This window comes from Tachysurus vachellii, chromosome 3 (assembly GCF_030014155.1).
Source record: "Tachysurus vachellii isolate PV-2020 chromosome 3, HZAU_Pvac_v1, whole genome shotgun sequence".
In the NCBI taxonomy this organism is placed as follows: Eukaryota; Metazoa; Chordata; class Actinopteri; order Siluriformes; family Bagridae; genus Tachysurus; species Tachysurus vachellii.
In genome coordinates this window covers 32543862-32562454 of record NC_083462.1, presented here as the reverse complement: position 1 = coordinate 32562454, position 18593 = coordinate 32543862, and the positions used below count along the sequence as shown (strand labels likewise).

Sequence of the window (18593 nt, the reverse complement as noted above, 5' to 3'; positions counted from 1 at the left end):
TTGTGTGTGTGGAGTTTGCATGTTCTCCCCGTGCCTCGGGGGTTTCCTCCGGGTACTCCGGTTTCCTCCCCCAGTCCAAAGACATGCATGGTAGGTTGATTGGCATCTCTGGAAAATTGTCCCTAGTGTGTGATTGCGTGAGTGAATGAGAGTGTGTGTGTGTGCCCTGCGATGGGTTGGCACTCCGTCCAGGGTGTATCCTGCCTTGATGCCCAATGACGCCTGAGATAGGCACAGGCTCCCCGTGACCCGAGGTAGTTCGGATAAGCGGTAGAAGATGAATGAATGAATGAAGTACAGATACGTGACATTTCTACTTAAGTACAGTAACGAAGTATCTGTACTCCGTTACATTACAACACTGATGGAATCCCCCCTCTCAGAAGATGTTCATTCAAATGTTTAATTGTGTAGAAAAAAAACACAAACACATATATGCCACAATACAATTTTCACTCAACAATCCAAACTTCTGGCTGTATAAAACACTTTAAAAAAAAAAACAAAGAAACATTAAAAAAGTTAAAGAAAGTTAATTACAACTCTTTTTACAGATCAAACAGAGGAATAAAATATGGAATCACACAAATCTGAGGAAAATGATATGGAATCACCAAATAAAAACACTACTAGTACTTTGTTGCACAACCTCTGGCTTTTATAACAGCTTGAATTCTCTGAGGCCTGGATTTAACTAATAACAAACAGTAAACTTCATCAATCTGTCTCCAGCTTTGTCTTATTGCAGTTACCAGATCAGCTTTGCAGGTTAGAGCCTTGTCGTGGACCATTTTCTTTCATTTCCACCACAGATTTTCAATTGGATTGAGGTCCGGACTATTTACAGGCCATGCCATTGACATTATATGTATGTCTTTCCTGTAGGAATGTGTTCACAGATTTTGCCCTATGGCACGATGCATTATCATCCTGAAGAATGATGCTACCATCACCAAACATCCTTTCAATTGATGGAATAAGAAAAGTGTCCAAAATCTCAACATAAACTCAAAAAAAGCATTTATAGAAGATGTAATGACTGTCATCTCTCCCATACTGTACCTGACATACAGTACAACCCCATATCATTAATGACTGTGGTAATTTGCATGTTTTCTTCAGGCAGTTGTCTTTATACATTTCATTGGAACGGCACCAAACAAAAGTTCCAGCATCATCACCCTGCCCAGTGCAGACTCGTGATTCATCACTGAATATAACTCTCATCCAGTCATCCACAGTCCAAGATTGTCTTTCTTTAGCCCACTGAAACCTTGTTTTTTCTGTTTAGATGTTAACGAGGGGAACACGGTGACTTAGCAGTTAGCACATTCGCCTCACACCTCCAGGGTTGGGGGTTCGATTCCCACCTCCGCCTTGTGTGTGTGGAGTTTGCATGTTCTCCCCGTGCCTCGGGGGTTTCCTCCGGGTACTCCGGTTTCCTCCCCCGGTCCAAAGACATGCATGGTAGGTTGATTGGCATCTCTGGAAAATTGTCCGTAGTGTGTGATTGTGTGAGTGAATGAGAGTGTGTGTGTGCCCTGCGATGGGTTGGCACTCCGTCCAGGGTGTATCCTGCCTTGATGCCCGATGACGCCTGAGATAGGCACAGGCTCCCCGTGACCCGAGGTAGTTCGGATAAGCGGTAGAAAATGAATGAATGAATGTTAACGATGGTATTCGTTTGGCTTTTCTGTATGTAAATCCCATTTCTTTTAGGCGATTTCTTACAGTCCGGTCATAGACATTGACTCCATTTTCTGCCCATTTGTTCCTCATTTGTTTTGTTGTGCATTTTCTGTTTTCAAGCTATATTGCTGTAAGTTTTCTGTCTTGGCGCTTTGATGTCTTTCTTGGTCTACCAGTACGTTTCCCTTTTACAACCTTACCATTTGATTTGTACTTGGTCCAGATTTTAGACACAGCTGACTGGGAACAACCAACATCTTTTGCAACAGTCCGTGAAGATTTACCTTCTTCGAGAAGTTTGATAATCCTGTCCTTTGTTTCAACTGACATCTCTCGTGTTGGAGTCATGAGTCACGTCAATCATCTTGGGTCAACACACCACTAATGTGTTTTTTAACTGCAGACTAATTAGCAGTTGTAATCAGATACAGGTGTTTGTTTTAGAAATGCAAAGTGCATGGTGATTCCATATAACTTTCCTCAGAATTGTGTGATTCCATATTTTTTTCCTCTGTTTGATCTGTAAAAACAGTTGTAATTAACTATAGTTATCTTTCTTTGTTTTTTTTTTTTAAAGTGTTTTAAACAGCCAGACGTTTGGATTGTTGAGTGAAAATTGTTTTGTGGCATATATGTGTTTGTTTTTTTTCTACACAATTAAACATTTGAATGAACATCTTCTGAGAGGGGGGATTCCATACTTTTGCCAGGGGTTGTCATTCATTCATTCATTCATCTTCTACCGCTTATCCGAACTACCTCGGGTCGCGGGGAGCCTGTGCCTATCTCAGGCGTCATCGGGCATCAAGGCAGGATACACCCTGGACGGAGTGCCAACCCATCACAGTAGTTTATACTTTTTCTTCTATCTACCTCCTTTTGGTTTTATTTTTATCCTTAACTCCTTTTTAATGCTCGAATACCGGACAGACGTAACAAGCATTTCACTGCATGTCGTACTGTGTATGTACGTGTGTGTGACAAATAAAAATTTGATGTGATTTGATTGTAAATGGCTATAACGCTACTGTAAACACAAAGCTAGTTCGAACTTCCTCGATTCGAGAAAAACTAGCAGTACTTCATAGAATGATGTCATAACCACTTCTCCTGGTCATTCAGTTCTCCAATCGTTATGTAGTTGTAGTTCACTTTTCATACCATTCAGTTCAAACGTGGGTTTTTTTTAATGTGTTGACTCCTAGTTTTACACTAACACCTGATTTTAAAATTTCCGTCTGTTATGTTTGTATCTTTCTCTAACCCTAACCTTTAACCCTAGGGCTAATGGGGCTGGGAATCTTACATAACAGTTATAATGATGTCATAACTAAATTCTTCTAATGGCCAATCATTGTTCACATGTAGGTTTTGTTTATTATTTATAACGTTTAGTTCAATGTGGGTTTTGTTCAGTATTAGATCAGTTATACCTCTTGGTTTTTCACGGACACACCTTTGTATTTATATCGCAGCCGATTCTTCAGCTAACGGAGTTCGATAAACAAGAGTAAAAACAACAACCGATGACAGCGCAAATAAAACAAACTGGCGCAAAGTCGTGTACCGTTCAGCCCTCTGTCTCGGCTCTTAAACACCTCTCATCCGTGGCATTTACCCCTACGCCCTTTCCTTTACGCTCCGCTAGTTTGCAGATCGAACAAACACAGCACCATATCCTGGAGCATCCATCTGAACGAAGCATCTGAAACTGTAATCAAGACAACTCGATTATCTACGAAGCCTGGGGTCGAAGGTCTCTCTGGGATTAACTGACGAATCAGAACGGCGTACATCACATGCAAGCCATCCTTTACCGTGTCGCTAGAAAACGACAAGCTCAGAGCGTTCGTTTAATCACACACCGCATGTCACAGTAAAAGAGCGGCCACGCCCTGTTTCCACTTTACTGGAACTTATTTTTTATTTTTCTTCAGAGGCCAGACAATAGACGAGCGGATTACGAGACGGTTCAGTCATCACTGGAGTGACACCTTGACTCACGGCGCCTGAGACAGAGACATAATTGGTATTGCGATGTTAAATGAAGCAGCAAAAAGACATCAACAGAGATATCATGAGCTCTCCCACGAAGAAAAGATGCCTCTCCACCCCGGGAGACTTCTGATGGAAATTGGCAGCATGGCAACGGGCTCAGACGCAGATTCTCAAAAAAAAAATCTGATGCTTTTATTGCTAACAAGATGAAAGCAATTTCACTCCCCTTGACTACGAGGTTCAGACAGTAGACGCTGCAGCGTTTTAATGTCTTTATGATGTTCTTTGTATTGAGGCAACAGAGTGATAGGTGTGTGTGTGTGTGTGTGTGTGTGTGTGTGTGTGTGTGTGTGTGTGTGTGTGTGTGTGTGTGATAGCAGTCTTACTTTAATCTCCAACTTTTGCCAAGAATTAATTTCGATGTTCAATCAAACACCAGCTGAGATAAAGATTCTTTATTTGTTAAAACAAACTTTGAATGAATACAAATATGAATCCTGAAGGTCATCCTGTAGCTTCCTGTCAGTCTTTTATATCACACACACCCACACGCACACACACACACACACACACACAATTACATCACTCACACCCACATGCACACACACACCCACATGCACACACACACACAATTACATCACACACACAATTACATCACTCACACCCACATGCACACACACAATTACATCACTCACACCCACATGCACACACACACCCACATGCACACACACACACAATTACATCACACACACACACACACACACACACACAATTACATCACACACACCCACACGCGCACACACAATTACATCACACCCCCCCCCCCCCACACACACACAATTACATCACACACACGCCCCCCCACACACACACACCCACACCCACAATTACATCACACACACCCACACACACACACCCACACACACATCAAATCACCCTCCATACAATCACATGTCCACCCAACAGCCCAACTGACCCACAAACACCCTCACATTCACAAACACCCTGAGACCCCCCCACAAACACACCTCCATACACAATCAAACACACAACCCCCCCACCCCCCAATTAAGAACACATACTATCAAACACACACCCAAACACACCAACATTTAAACACACTATTATTTGTGTTTCCTCGTGTGCAGCTGACAGAAATCTCTGTTCTTTCAGTCCAGGCGTTTGACCATGTACGGCCCCTCCAGCTCGTAACCCATCTTCCTGTAATAATTCCGAGTTCCTACACCTGAAAGCAAAAGACAGACACAAACTCAACATACATGTCTGCGATAACGCACTGTTTAATTCTTTCAGCGCGGCGACACAAACGGAGGGGTGAGTTTAATCCCAGTGTGAAAACCGGCATGATAATAAGAGAGAAACTCTTCCTCCCTCTGCGCCATTATCTCAGTCGTGCAGCTGATTTCACAGGGCTGAGTGCAAGACGGTTTATTCGGTGCGGGAGCGAGGAAGATTGGAGAGGAAGATGAAAGGAAGAGTTTCTAATAGAAGAAAAATACCTGAGATAACAGCGAGTTTGGTGGAGCCGTGTTCGTCTCTGGCGATTCTCTCCGCCTCCTCCATCAGCATCATCCCGAAACCCTGCACAGAGATTAATAACGAGCCGCACGTTAGGTGAAAACCGAAGCTGTTCACTAACAAAACCTTTATGCTTTTCTCTCAGTGTATTTCACACGGAATAAAGAAATTGATTACTCAGAAAATAAAAATTGACTCCTACCTGATCAAATATTAGGTAGGAGTTAATATGCATATAAATATCTTGTCTATTTATTGTAACTTTTCTTCCGGAACTTTCCACCAGAACAAAAAAACCCACACTGCGGTTATTTAGGACGTTTTTTTTGGCTGCCACAGTCACAAAAACCCTTCTGGAGGAACTGAAATACATTAGAAGTCTGTCTCTAATCCCTTGATGATTCAGAAAGGTCCCGAGACCCTGACCGACTTCAGACAGTATTAGAGCAGGTCAAACCAAATGTGGTGCTCTTTTCCTACCTGGTGCTGGAACTTGCTGGGATCTCTGCTGCTGACGGGAACCACGCTGCCGTACACGTGCAGCTCACGCACGATCGACACCGGCCCCTTCAGCTCCGTCCGAAAAGACTGCGGTGAGCAGCGGCGAAGCCTCAACAAGCCAATCAGGATGTCCTGCTCGGGATCCTCGTACGACAGGAAGGTCTCCCAGCCTCCATTGGCCACGTAGTCTCGTCTGATCAGCTCCACCTAAACGCAGCGTTCAGCAATGACTTCACACACACGAGCCCTTGAAAGTACTGAGTGAAAGCTGGTAAAGCGATAATTACCTGGTATGGTCGCACTTTATGATGGATCTCTTGGATTCCCACCTCTCTGGTTCTCACATCTCTACACTAAAGGAACCGACAGACGAGGAACATTTAGAAAACGGCTTTGGCTCGGTAGGTTTATTCGTGATTTGATTCGGGTTATTTAAATGAGTTCAGTTCACCTCGCTTCCCATGTCCTTCATCCGTGCCAGCGCCAGCTCTCGCAGGTTGCCATGTTCTACACCGGAGGTGACCAGAGGCATGGGGATGTCCCTGAAAAACAACACACGCACACAATCACACCGTCAGCCTCCATCAGTGCAGGTGAAAAATAAATCTCCTGCTTGCACACTTTGCGCTTTATGTCTATTTAGTACACAGTTATAGAGGAGAAATGATTCATCATCACACTCTCTGGTGTCACCCAGGTCTGAATGTTCAGATTTCTGTACAGATATATATATGGACAGAAAGCATTCCGACCCGACGGACCAACCTGTATAGCGATGCATGATGGGAACTGTGTTTTTATGAGATCTTTTGTGAAGAATCAAGCACTGCTATGCGGGTTGCTTTGTTGATCCGATTGCTTTCTCATCACAAGTAAACCTGAACGAGGTTTTGGTTCTGTGTTTGTTTATAGCGGTTCTGTAAAGTGTGTCTAACTCGGTGCTCCTATTGGTGGATTTTAGACCAAATTCTCCACAGGTTTTTGTTGTCGTCTCTCTCCGTGGTACGCAATCGTTCGCCTGCTGATATTTGATGCTGTGATGTGAAAACAGTGGATCTACCAAGCAAAAGTTGCTACCTAAGAACAAGCAACGTTTATAACCGGAACCTTTACTACCTCTGCACACGGTACACTCGGGTCCAGGGTGGCACCAGTGCCAGGATACGGGCCACCAGGTCCACCAGAGTGCTGGGTGAGTAGCTCTTGTAGCGCCCTGTCTTCCATAGCTCGTACAGACCCGTTCCCCGGATCACTAACGTCGGGTAGAGCTTCAGCCCGTCTGGCCGGAATGCCGGATTCTCAAAAAACTCCTGGACAGGATGAGAAAAAAAATATCAGACTCAACCTGACAGCACAGGGCTGTTTAGCGGACTTCACTAACTTTTGGTATTTGGGGCTGAGAATCGAGTCGTGAGTGTGAAGCTCTGAATCATTCAGTCTGCTAAACATCCTGAAATTGTCTTTCGAAGACAGACGAAGCAGAAGACAAAGCAGCCAGATGATGCGTCTGATGATGCTCGTACTTAGTGGAGCGATCGCTGGTGTGCTGAAGCTGACGTGCTTCAGTCATTCGTTTGAGCGACTCGAGCTGCGGCTCTGCGTTTACAGAGACTCTGCTTGTGGAAAGATTAATAGTAATAGTTTGTGCTTTTGGGTGTCCATAAGTGAGTGTGTCATAGTTCTTTTGAAAGCAGACGGCAGTCGATGCCGTGTGTGTGTGTGTGTGTGTGAGTGTATAAGCGTTTGTTATTCCACTCTCCATTAAGCAGCTACGTGTGTCAGACCACGATAATGATGATTGAACCACTGCAAGTGAAATGACAATGTCAGCGTGTATTTAATTGGGTTTGTCCAAAGCTGCGACCGGTGGTGTGCTTCAATCTACTCTTCTGTCTCGGAAACAAATTAACCGAATCTTTGTGTATTTACTTATTATTATCATTATTATTATTATTTTGTAAGTGTATTTATAGGAAACGAGTGCGGAAGCCTGCGCGGTCTGTGATAAGTGTGAAGCGGGTGCTGCTCGAGTCTAATGGGATTCCATTATCGCCCACCTGAGCTGCTGCCTTCCCCAGCGCACGGGTTCTGGAGATAGCAGTGACAGGTTCCTCTCCCCCTCAGGAGACAGAAAAACAGAGCAGGAGAGAGCGAGGGGGAAGGTTGAAGGAGAGAGATAAACAGATGTCGGCGCTGGTGGGTGACGCTGGAGAGGTACGGCGGGCGGGGCGCTGCAGACGGGGCGCTGTGAGGAGACAGATAGGAGCGGGCAGGAGCGTCAGGGTTAGAGACCAACGCATGCAGCCATTAATCTCCCTTCTCCTCGCTCTGACACACCTCCTAATGGAGCCACACGGCTCTGATATTGCTGTTTACTTGGAGAAGCTCGCACCCGAGACAAACCTCCAGCAAACTAGCAAAACAGATCAGCTCCGAGCTTCAGGTCCGAATTTCTGGTCTCTGCAGGAGTGATGTGAACATACACAAGCGATACAAAGCAGAGGGTCAAACCAGCACACGGTGCTTCTGGTGACACGGATTCAAGAAAAATGATCTTGAAGACGTGAATTAGTGAGTAAATAAACTGAGGGAAAAAAAACAACACTGACATCGTGTTCCACTTTCTGTCAGAGCGATGACATCACACTGAAACTATTCTTGTTAGCGAGCGGCTCTCTTTCTGCTTCCGGAACTAATCACGTGTAATTGGTATTTTAGCCCTGATAATAAGGGATTTTAATTATGAATAAATAAATAAATAAACCAGTTTTTAAATGGATTGGAAACTAACCTGTATTTCTGCAGGACTTTACTACAGGACCTGATTTACTTGGAGCAACTTTTTGAAATCTAATCTAAAAAAATATATATATATTATATACACTGTATATATAGGGTTTCCTGTAAGTGTTCTGGTTTCCTAGATCCAAGAACAAAAAGGTGGATTAATTACACAAACATGCTTTGTGTGTGTGTGTGAGAGAGAGTGTGTGTGTGTACGTGTGTGTGCCTGTGTGTGAGTGTGTGTGTATGCATGTGTGTGTGTGTGCGAGAGTGTGTGTCTGTGTGTGTGAGAGAGAGAGTGAGTGTGTGTGAGTGTGTGTGTGTGTGTGTGCGAGAGAGTGTATGTATGTGTGTGTGAGTGTGTGTGCCTGTGTGTGTGTGAGTGTGTGTGCATGCATGTGTCTGTGTGTGTGAGAGAGAGAGTGAGTGTGTGTGCATGTGTGTGTGTGTGTGAGTGTGTGAGAGAGTGTGTATGTGTGTGTTTGTGTGCATGTGTGTGCGCATGTGTGTGTGTGAGAGAGAGTGTGTGTGTGTGTGTGTGAGAGAGAGAGAGAGAGAGTGTGTGTATGTGTGCGTTTGTGTATCTGATGAGAAAGTGTTTCTGAATGAAGTAGACAGGATGTACACTAAGACACACTAAACTCGTCTTCTTTACAGTGCGTCTGTGTGTGTGAGAGAGAGTGTGTGTTTGTGTGCATGTGTGCGTGTGTGTATCTGATGAGAATAAAGTGTTGATGAAGTCTACTAATGAAGTAGACAGGATGTACACTAAGACACACTAAACCCGTCTTCTTTACAGTGTGTGTGTGTGTGAGAGAGTGTGTGTGTTTGTGTGCATGTGTGTGTGTGTGTGTATCTGATGAGAATAAAGTGTTTCTGAATGAAGTAGACAGGATGTACACTAAGACACACTAAACTCGTCTTCTTTACAGTGCATGTGTGTGTGTGTGAGAGAGTGTGTGTGTTTGTGTGCATGTGTGTGTGTGTGTGTGTGTATCTGATGAGAATAAAGTGTTTCTGAATGAAGTAGACAGGATGTACACTAAGACACACTAAACTCGTCTTCTTTACAGTGTGTGTGTGTGAGTGTGTGTTTGTGTGCATGTGTGTGTGTGTGTGTGTGTGTGTGTATCTGATGAGAATAAAGTGTTTCTGAATGAAGTAGACAGGATGTACACTAAGACACACTAAACTCGTCTTCTTTACAGTGCGTGTGTGTGTGTGTGTGTGAGAGAGAGTGTGTGTTTGTGTGCGTGTGTGTGTGTGTGTGTGTATCTGATGAGAATAAAGTGTTTCTGAATGAAGTAGACAGGATGTACACTAAGACACACTAAACTCGTCTTCTTTACAGTGTGTGTGTGTGTGTGTGTGTGTGTGTGAGAGAGAGTGTGTGTTTGTGTGCATGTGTGTGTGTGTGTGTGTATCTGATGAGAATAAAGTGTTTCTGAATGAAGTAGACAGGATGTACACTAAGACACACTAAACTCGTCTTCTTTACAGTGTGTGTGTGTGAGTGTGTGTTTGTGTGCATGTGTGTGTGTGTGTATCTGATGAGAATAAAGTGTTGATGAAGTCTACTAATGAAGTAGACAGGATGTACACTAAGACACACTAAACTCGTCTTCTTTACAGTGCATGTGTGTGTGAGAGAGTGTGTGTGTTTGTGTGCATGTGTGTGTGTGTGTGTGTATCTGATGAGAATAAAGTGTTTCTGAATGAAGTAGACAGGATGTACACTAAGACACACTAAACTCGTCTTCTTTACAGTGTGTGTGTGTGTGAGAGAGAGAGTGTGTGTGTTTGTGTGCATGTGTGTGTGTGTGTATCTGATGAGAATAAAGTGTTTCTGAATGAAGTAGACAGGATGTACACTAAGACACACTGAACTCGTCTTCTTTACAGTGTGTGTGTGTGTGTGTGTGTGAGAGAGAGTGTGTGTTTGTGTGCATGTGTGTGTGTGTGTGTGTGTGTATCTGATGAGAATAAAGTGTTTCTGAATGAAGTAGACAGGATGTACACTAAGACACACTGAACTCGTCTTCTTTACAGTGTGTGTGTGTGTGAGAGAGTGTGTGTTTGTGTGCATGTGTGTGTGTGTGTGTGTGTGTGTATCTGATGAGAATAAAGTGTTTCTGAATGAAGTAGACAGGATGTACACTAAGACACACTAAACTCGTCTTCTTTACAGTGTGTGTGTGTGTGTTTGTGTGCATGTGTGTGTGTATCTGATGAGAATAAAGTGTTTCTGAATGAAGTAGACAGGATGTACACTAAGACACACTAAACTCGTCTTCTTTACAGTGTGTGAGACTGATTTCATTAGAAACGTCTCAGACTTGTTTTAGCCTCTACTGCTAATTCAAACACACACACATACTGTCAGTAAAATGAGTAGAAGTGTAATGACAGGACGCTTAGGGAAGAACCTGTTGTTCCTGGGAGCGCTCAGGGCTGTTGTTTAACACGCAGGCTTTCACAGGGAGGTGGCACGCGTGGCAGCCTCGCAGATTGCATCTTCATTCTTTGCTAATGAAGCCCGCAGTCAAACGCGCTCGATTCATTTCCCGTAATGGACCCCCTGATAACGAGAAGCGATGCGTCACAGCTGGACACCGCCTCGCGCCATAAAAGATTCCCCCGCCGACCCCTCCTCGGCACAGTGCGCCGCTCGCCGCTTCATTTCCATTCCTCCGTCATGCCTGCTGCGTGCCAATTACCTACTGCGCACTGAGGGGGTGGAATCTTCCCAAAGTAGCGTGGCGGCTCAGCGAGGATCACTTTAAAGTTTCTTTCTTCTCCGAGACCTTTTTCTTTTCTAAATATGTTTGCTTTTAGATTTCTGTGATTGAAACTGATTTGAGGTCACAGAGAGAGGAGAAAAAAAACAAACAAACAAAAAAACAACAGATACAGATCAAGATGTCGTCTCAAAGCAGCTTTACAGGAATATAAAAATCTAAAGTAAAACTGCCACAGTTTATTTCATTTATTATTAGCTTTTATTGCCTCTTCATAACGGAACGTTTTCTGATCGAATTCCATCATCCAGCATGACCGCTTATTAATAAACCATTTAAGAAATTTTAAGGGGGGGGTGGCTTAGTGGTTAGCACGTTCGCCTCACACCTCCAGGGTCAGGGTTCGATTGCATGTTCTCCCCGTGCCTCGGGGGTTTCCTCCGGGTACTCCGGTTTCCTCCCCCGGTCCAAAGACATGCATGGTAGGTTGATTGGCATCTCTGGAAAATTGTCCGTAGTGTGTGATTGAGTGAGTGAATGAGAGAGTGTGTGTGTGTGTGCCCTGTAATGGGTTGGCACTCCATCCAGGGTGTATCCTGCCTTGATGCCCGATGACGCCTGAGATCCCCGTGACCCGAGGTAGTTCGGATAAGCGGTAGAAAATATGAGAGAGAGAGAGAGAGAGAGAGAGAGAGAGAGAGAGAGAGAGAGAGAGAGAGAGAGAGAGAGAGACTCAGAGAGAGAGAGAGAGAGAGAGAGAGAGAGAGATACAGACTCAGAGAGAGAGAGAGCGAGATACAGATTGAGAGAGATATACAGACTCAGAGAGAGATACAGAGAGAGATACAGAGAGAGAGAGACTCAGAGAGAGAGATACAGAGAGAGAGAGAGAGATATACAGACTCAGAGAGAGATACAGAGAGAGATACAGAGAGAGAGAGACTCAGAGAGAGAGATACAGAGAGAGAGAGAGAGAGAGAGAGACAGAGAGAGGTGCACAGAGAGAGAGAGAGAGAAATGTTAAATATGTACAAAGTGTCTCACTGTTTTTTTTTTCTTTTCCTTTTTTATTTATTTATTTTTATAAAGAGCTTGGATTAAGCCTTTAAATACTGAACGTGAGCGAGAGATGATAAAGTACGAAGCGGGCTTGTATGGAATATGCATAAAAGTCTCATCTCGACTCTGCTGAAGGAGCTTATTCTTTTTCCGAGCTGCTGAACAGGAGACACGACGATGCCCTGCTGCTGCGCTGGAGGCTGAACGAGCGATCGCATCAGAGAGACGTCAGAGGCGTACGCTCCTTACAGCCTGAGCTGAGAAAGAGCAGAGTGGAGAAAAGAAGTGGCTCGGGGAGGGGGAGAAGAAAAAAAAAAAAACACCCTGTACGCTTTGACGATTAATTATTGTGTAGCGCCGATGAACGTGGGGAGTGTGTCGTGCTCTCGCACAAGCCGATTATGTGGCAAATATCTTCCATCCAGGTGCATTGATCTAATATCTCTCAGGATGAGATACAATTATACAAACCATGAGAGGAAGAAACCTTATTTCTAAAGCTGTGTTCACAAACACTGTGATTTTATTGCTGCAAGTCTCCAGACTCAGTTCTGTGAAATGGTCAGTAATAGATCTTATTAACGTTCATCAGTGTGTGAAACAACTATCATTTCAGATCAGTTTACTGAAATAAAAACATTCTGGAGGGATGATTTTGGTGATTGTGTATAAAATACTCCAGTGTTTATCTGCCTCATATCAGCAGTGCGCGCTCCGTATTCGGATAAACATGACGACGTGTTGAGTTTCTTTGCCCGTTTGTTCTTTTCAGAAATCTCGTTTTCAGGATTTGAATCTTTTTAAATGTGTTTAAAGACACACACACACACGTATGTAAGACTTCCTGCGAGAGCTGTACTCGTGTTCCTAACACAGCGTTCCCACTCTTTTTCAGAGATCATTTTCCAGGACTTTTCAAATTTAGCAAAAAAAAGACAAGGCTCACAGATTCACGGCTTAAAGTAACATGTCCTTCTCTCCAGAAGTCTTAAAAACAACGTACACTTTAAGGCTATTACTTAACTATACTTTTAAAGACAATTTGTCAAGTGAATGAAATTTCAACCTTTATAAAATAAAAAGACCGCACATATTAATACCCTTTCCTTTCTCAGGCCAATGCCGTCATGCATGCTTTAGTTTGCTGTGCATTCCCCTTGCACATGATAGTCAGATTAACAAGGTTAATATAACCTGCTTACCCGTCACCATTTGCTGAAAACATTCGAGCACTTAAACCATTCCTACTGTAGCACCTGAAACCGCCAACACAAGACGGCGTCATCCGTCACAGCGAGATTAAACAGCATAACAAAAACTCAGCGTCCCTGAACAGAGCGCTTTCTGCTACTAACGCTAATTGTTTCGACCGGTTGTAAACTGTTCTTTAAATGATCAAGAACGTTTAAAAATAATAATTTTCCAGGACAACAAGATAGATTTTTTCCAGGACATTAATTTTCCAGGATTTCCAGGTTTTCCAGGACGTCTGGGAACCCTGTAACGCATGAATGGAAGAGGGGTTGCAGATCATTTGTGTGACCTGATTCAATTTCAGACAGTTAAGGAGTCTCTTAGAGACAGCAGACTGACGAGGAATCGACTCGGTGACTAGTCGTGTTTAACGTCTCGGACCGGTGAAGCAGGAAAGTCGTGTTCGAGATGCTGCCGGTAGATCAGTAACGCTGCTGACATTTGGAAATGTCGCACTCCATAATCATTCGGCTGCATTTCGTCGATAGCTGGTCAGCGTGTGTGTCGCATGTCGCACGGGTCAATGCCATCGATTACGCTGATTATTTTACAGAAGAAAGGCATGGCGTTGTGAGAGCACGCAGGTCTTAGACCACGGAGCACTGTGAACTCTCCATTACAGGAAACATACACCATGTACTGACAAGAAAACTTCAACAAGCCAGCATTATTTCCATGTAGATCCCATTACACAAGCTGCTGCTGTACAGATGACCAGACTAATAAACAGCCCTGAATCAACTCTAACGTATTCATTACTCTTTCTCCAACTCTTTCACTCGTTCGTCTTTCCTCCTCCTCCTCCTCCCACAACACACACCTCACTGATAGCACTAACTCACTGACACCCAGGAGACTCTTGCATCTGTTCCCATGTTTCTCTCGCTTCTCCACCTCTTTACTGCCGCTCAGGTCCGGTCTCTAATGCGATATGTTGATCATTTATAAATAATTATTACAAGCTAAACAGTCTAATTTATTGAGAACAAGACAAGTCTCAAAAAAGAGGATTGGTTTTGCAGGTGGTCGCCACACACACTTTTTCACACACACACACACACACACACACGGTTGCTCTCTCTTGATCCTCCTGTGTTTTCCAGCACTGTTTTTAAGAGTATGGAAGAGAGATAAAGAGACTGGCTGTTACACGAGGAGTCCTGGACAAGGGCCGTAGTAGGGCAACAATGCAGCAGTAGGATGGGTATCTTCTCTGTAGTGCGACGAGGAACAAGAGCAGCTCTGCCAGAGCCCTACAAAATGAACTCCAGCATTCTCCATGAGGGCAGCATGAGGTCCCAACATACTCATAGTGGGACCTAGACGTCTAACGTCTTTCCTAACACTGCTCATTAAACGCCTACATTCCATGGAAGGGGCTTGAGTTTGTTTTTTTTTTAGTTTGTTTATTTTTAATGTAGTAGTAAATTATTGTATACATAGCAACCTAGGGCCTTTTTACACCTGGTCACTTCGTGTGTTGTCTCTGATCCGATAGCTGTCTGATTTGTTAAAACTGTTCCATTTACATTAAGCCACATAAACGCGTCTCGGCGAATCGGATATCGATCCGATCTTTCTACTCCCGCCCAAAATGCAAATATATTTCACCTCGTTTCCGGGGTAATTGAAACGGAACACGCTTTGGTGTATACGGTTGCTACAAAAAACAGCATTTACTGTTTGCTGCATTTTCGCCGGCGGCAGCAGTGCATTTTAAGACCCAACGAGACACCTGGGTGAAAGATCGGAGCCAGCGCCGGTGGGAAAACGTATTTGTTTCTGGCGCGATGCACAACACGCGAGTCACCTGTGAGTGACGTACTTCCGTTTGGGAGGAGTTTAGCGCTGACGTATGTGGCTTCAACAAGCACATTCATCTCGAAACCGTTTCGGAGGGCATTTACACCTGGTCTTTTTACGATCGGATAGCTATCGGATCACAGAAAACGCATGAAGTGACCAGGTGTAAAAACCCCCAGTCTAACGTTTATCGTGGTGTTTCGTCTGATGCTTCGTCCGATGATTCGTCTGGTCTGATGACTGATGTGTCATTTAGTTTAGACATTTATTTTGTCTTGTTACGAGTAATGATGCGCTCCAAGTGCTCCTTCATAATCCTCTAAACTTTGAAGGTGTTTATCTTTACCCACTAAAATTCTCACATCTCACACTGAAAGCCAACAGAGTAAATGACATAACTCTATTAATAAAATAATTCGTTTGTTTATTCTGAGGGGTCACGGTGGCTTAGTGGTTAGCACGTTCGCCTCACACCTCCAGGGTTGGGGGTTCGATTCCCGCCTCCACCTTGTGTGTGTGGAGTTTGCATGTTCTCCCCGTGCCTCGGGGGTTTCCTCCGGGTACTCCGATTTCCTCCCCCGGTCCAAAGACATGCATGGTAGGTTGATTGGCATCTCTGGAAAATTGTCCGTAGTGTGTGATTGTGTGAGTGAATGAGAGTGTGTGTGTGTGTGCCCTGTGATGGGTTGGCACTCCGTCCAGGGTGTATCCTGCCTTGATGCCCGATGACGCCTGAGATAGGCACAGGCTCCCCGTGACCCGAGGTAGTTAATGAGTGAGAGTGTTTATTCTGACTGAATATTTCCAATTTCAATTTCCAGTCCATAGGAGGTAAGGAACAGCAGTGTACTGGTAAAAAGGGTTAACTCGTGGGAATAATTACCTATGCAAATCTTTGTTTTTGGTTCCTTAGTGGTGCAACTGAAACGATGCTACCAGCGACACCAGCGACACCTTTCTCTGATCGTGTAGTGTGATGTGGTGTGATGATGAAAAAAGACCGAATGAGAAAGAAAAAAAAAAAGAGCTTGTATTTGTAGTGCTAGATTTTAAGTAGCGTTCATTAGAACAAAGACAAACTAGCCGTGTGTGTATGATTAGTTATTCTTCTTTAACATCAGAGACGAGGCTGTGGTCTGTAATGTGTTTACTTACTATAAACTGCTCCACGTCTCGCTCTATGCCTACGTTGGGCAGGTCAGGCATCATGTGGGACACCACCTTAAAGCCTGCGTCTTTAGCCAGGTGAAAAGACTCGCAGACGGCGCGCACCGTGTGCCCCCTGTTAGGCACAAATGATGTCATTAAACAACTAAATCACTTTTAATCAAACAGCATAGATACAATCTCTGACAACCGAGACTCGTCAGACATTAACCCAGTTCTTGTCTCCGGACTCGGACAATCTTAATCTTGTGGTACATTAAAGGTGCGTGACCTGTTGGTGTCACGTGCCACGTCTTCGTAAACGCTCTGTACGCCGATCTCCAGCCGGGTGCAGCCGTACGCCAGCATGTCGCTCAGGTGCCGCTTCAGGCAGTAGTCCGGCCGGGTCTCGATGGTGATCCCCACACACTTGGTGTTACTGCGCTCCGAATACCTTCAGAAAAATAAATAAATAAATCATCAGTCCTTTCAGTACCTTTAACTGTGGTTAAAATTTGAAACATAAAATCATTCATTCATTCACTCATCTTCTACCGCTTATCCGAACTACCTCGGGTCACGGGGAGCCTGTGCCTATCTCAGGCGTCATCGGGCATCAAGGCAGGATACACCCTGGACGGAGTGCCAACCCATCGCAGGGCACACACACACACACACACACACTCTCATTCACTCACACAATCACACACTATGGACAATTTTCCAGAGATGCCAATCAACCTACCATGCATGTCTTTGGACCGGGGGAGGAAACCGGAGTACCCGGAGGAAACCCCCGAGGCACGGGGAGAACATGCAAACTCCACACACACAAGGCGGAGGCAGGAATCGAACCCCGACCCTGGAGGTGTGAGGCGAACGTGCTAACCACTAAGCCACCGTGACCCCCTCAATAAGTAAACAGTTATTTTATAAGTTATAAATAAGTTATTTTAGCTCTGGTGCAAAGATGAGTTCCCCTTCAGTAACAGAGCACTGAGCATTGTTACAACACCAACACTGATTCACCACACGTGCAAATCATTCATGCTTTTAAAAAAAATTGAAATCAATCAGGACTCTTGATTTAACATGTCTGGAGAAAATCCTTTTAGCATCACAGTCAGCGTTCTGTGTAGTGTTAATTTCGTCACCTATTTTTAATTTAGTCTTAGTCTTAGTCTTGTGCCAAATGTCCTTGTTAGTTTTAGTCATATTTAGTCATTCACATATCTTTTTTTGTTAGTCAAGTTTTAGTCAAAAAATTGTAGTCTTTTTTTTAAAATAACATTATTACTGAGATTATTACTGATAAACATTTCAGTAAAAAAAGTGTTTCACAGATGTTTCACTCGAACTTGACTGCACATCACATTTTTTACTTTATTGTTACTGCTTTTAATCGTAATGCAAAGACCGGTCATCGGGACATAAGCTGTCATGTACAATAAAAGAGCCTGCGGAGCGACAGGAAATATAATTTAACACAAAAAGCCTGACTAGACCAGGGGTGGACTTGCGCTCGGACGAATTGTTTCTACACACACACTAAACAGCGCGAAGCCGCGAACTCGTTGTGAATATTTTAAAGGCGTAACAGCTGATGAAAAAGCAGAGACAATTGTAGACGAAAATGAAGAGAGATTTTATCTTAGTTTTTATTTTATACAAAACATTTTCGTCTCGTCTTTTTTCGTCAACAATAACGCATGTTAATTTAGTCTTAGTCAGCGTTTTTGGACAGCGGTGCAGTCTCGTCATCGTCTCGTCTTAGTCATGAAAAAAAAGGTTGTTGATGAACATATTTCGTCTCGTCTGACGAAATTAACACTAGTTCTGTGCTATCTTGTTTTTTCCGCTCAGGTATGTTGCCATTTTCGCCTGACCGAAGATAAAATTGATCAGCTGCCACCGGAACCTGTTTCTCCTGACATATTTAATACCAAGAATAAAACACTGAAAAGTAAAATCAGCATTAAAAGACGTTTAAATTCTCTGTAAAAACTCAATGACTGTAACCTAGAGCAGTAAATAAAAGCATGAAAAACAGTTTCTCTCTGTGAACAGAAAGGAGAGTAATGT

General features: G+C 43.8%; 1 protein-coding gene across 1 annotated transcript in view; it reads right to left on the bottom strand.

Moving 5' to 3' along the window:
• Positions 1–4127: 4127 nt before the first annotated feature.
• Positions 4128–18593, bottom strand: part of elp3 (elongator acetyltransferase complex subunit 3) — a 31997-nt gene continuing 17531 nt past the window's right edge. Inside the window, exons 8-15 of the mRNA XM_060866850.1 lie at positions 16804–16965; positions 16521–16647; positions 6844–7037; positions 6179–6269; positions 6015–6080; positions 5707–5934; positions 5208–5289; positions 4128–4933 (exon numbers count right to left, since the gene is read on the bottom strand). Coding sequence (XP_060722833.1) covers positions 4857–4933; positions 5208–5289; positions 5707–5934; positions 6015–6080; positions 6179–6269; positions 6844–7037; positions 16521–16647; positions 16804–16965 — 1027 coding nt within the window. The 3' untranslated portion in view covers positions 4128–4856. The remainder of the gene's footprint in view (positions 4934–5207; positions 5290–5706; positions 5935–6014; positions 6081–6178; positions 6270–6843; positions 7038–16520; positions 16648–16803; positions 16966–18593) is intronic.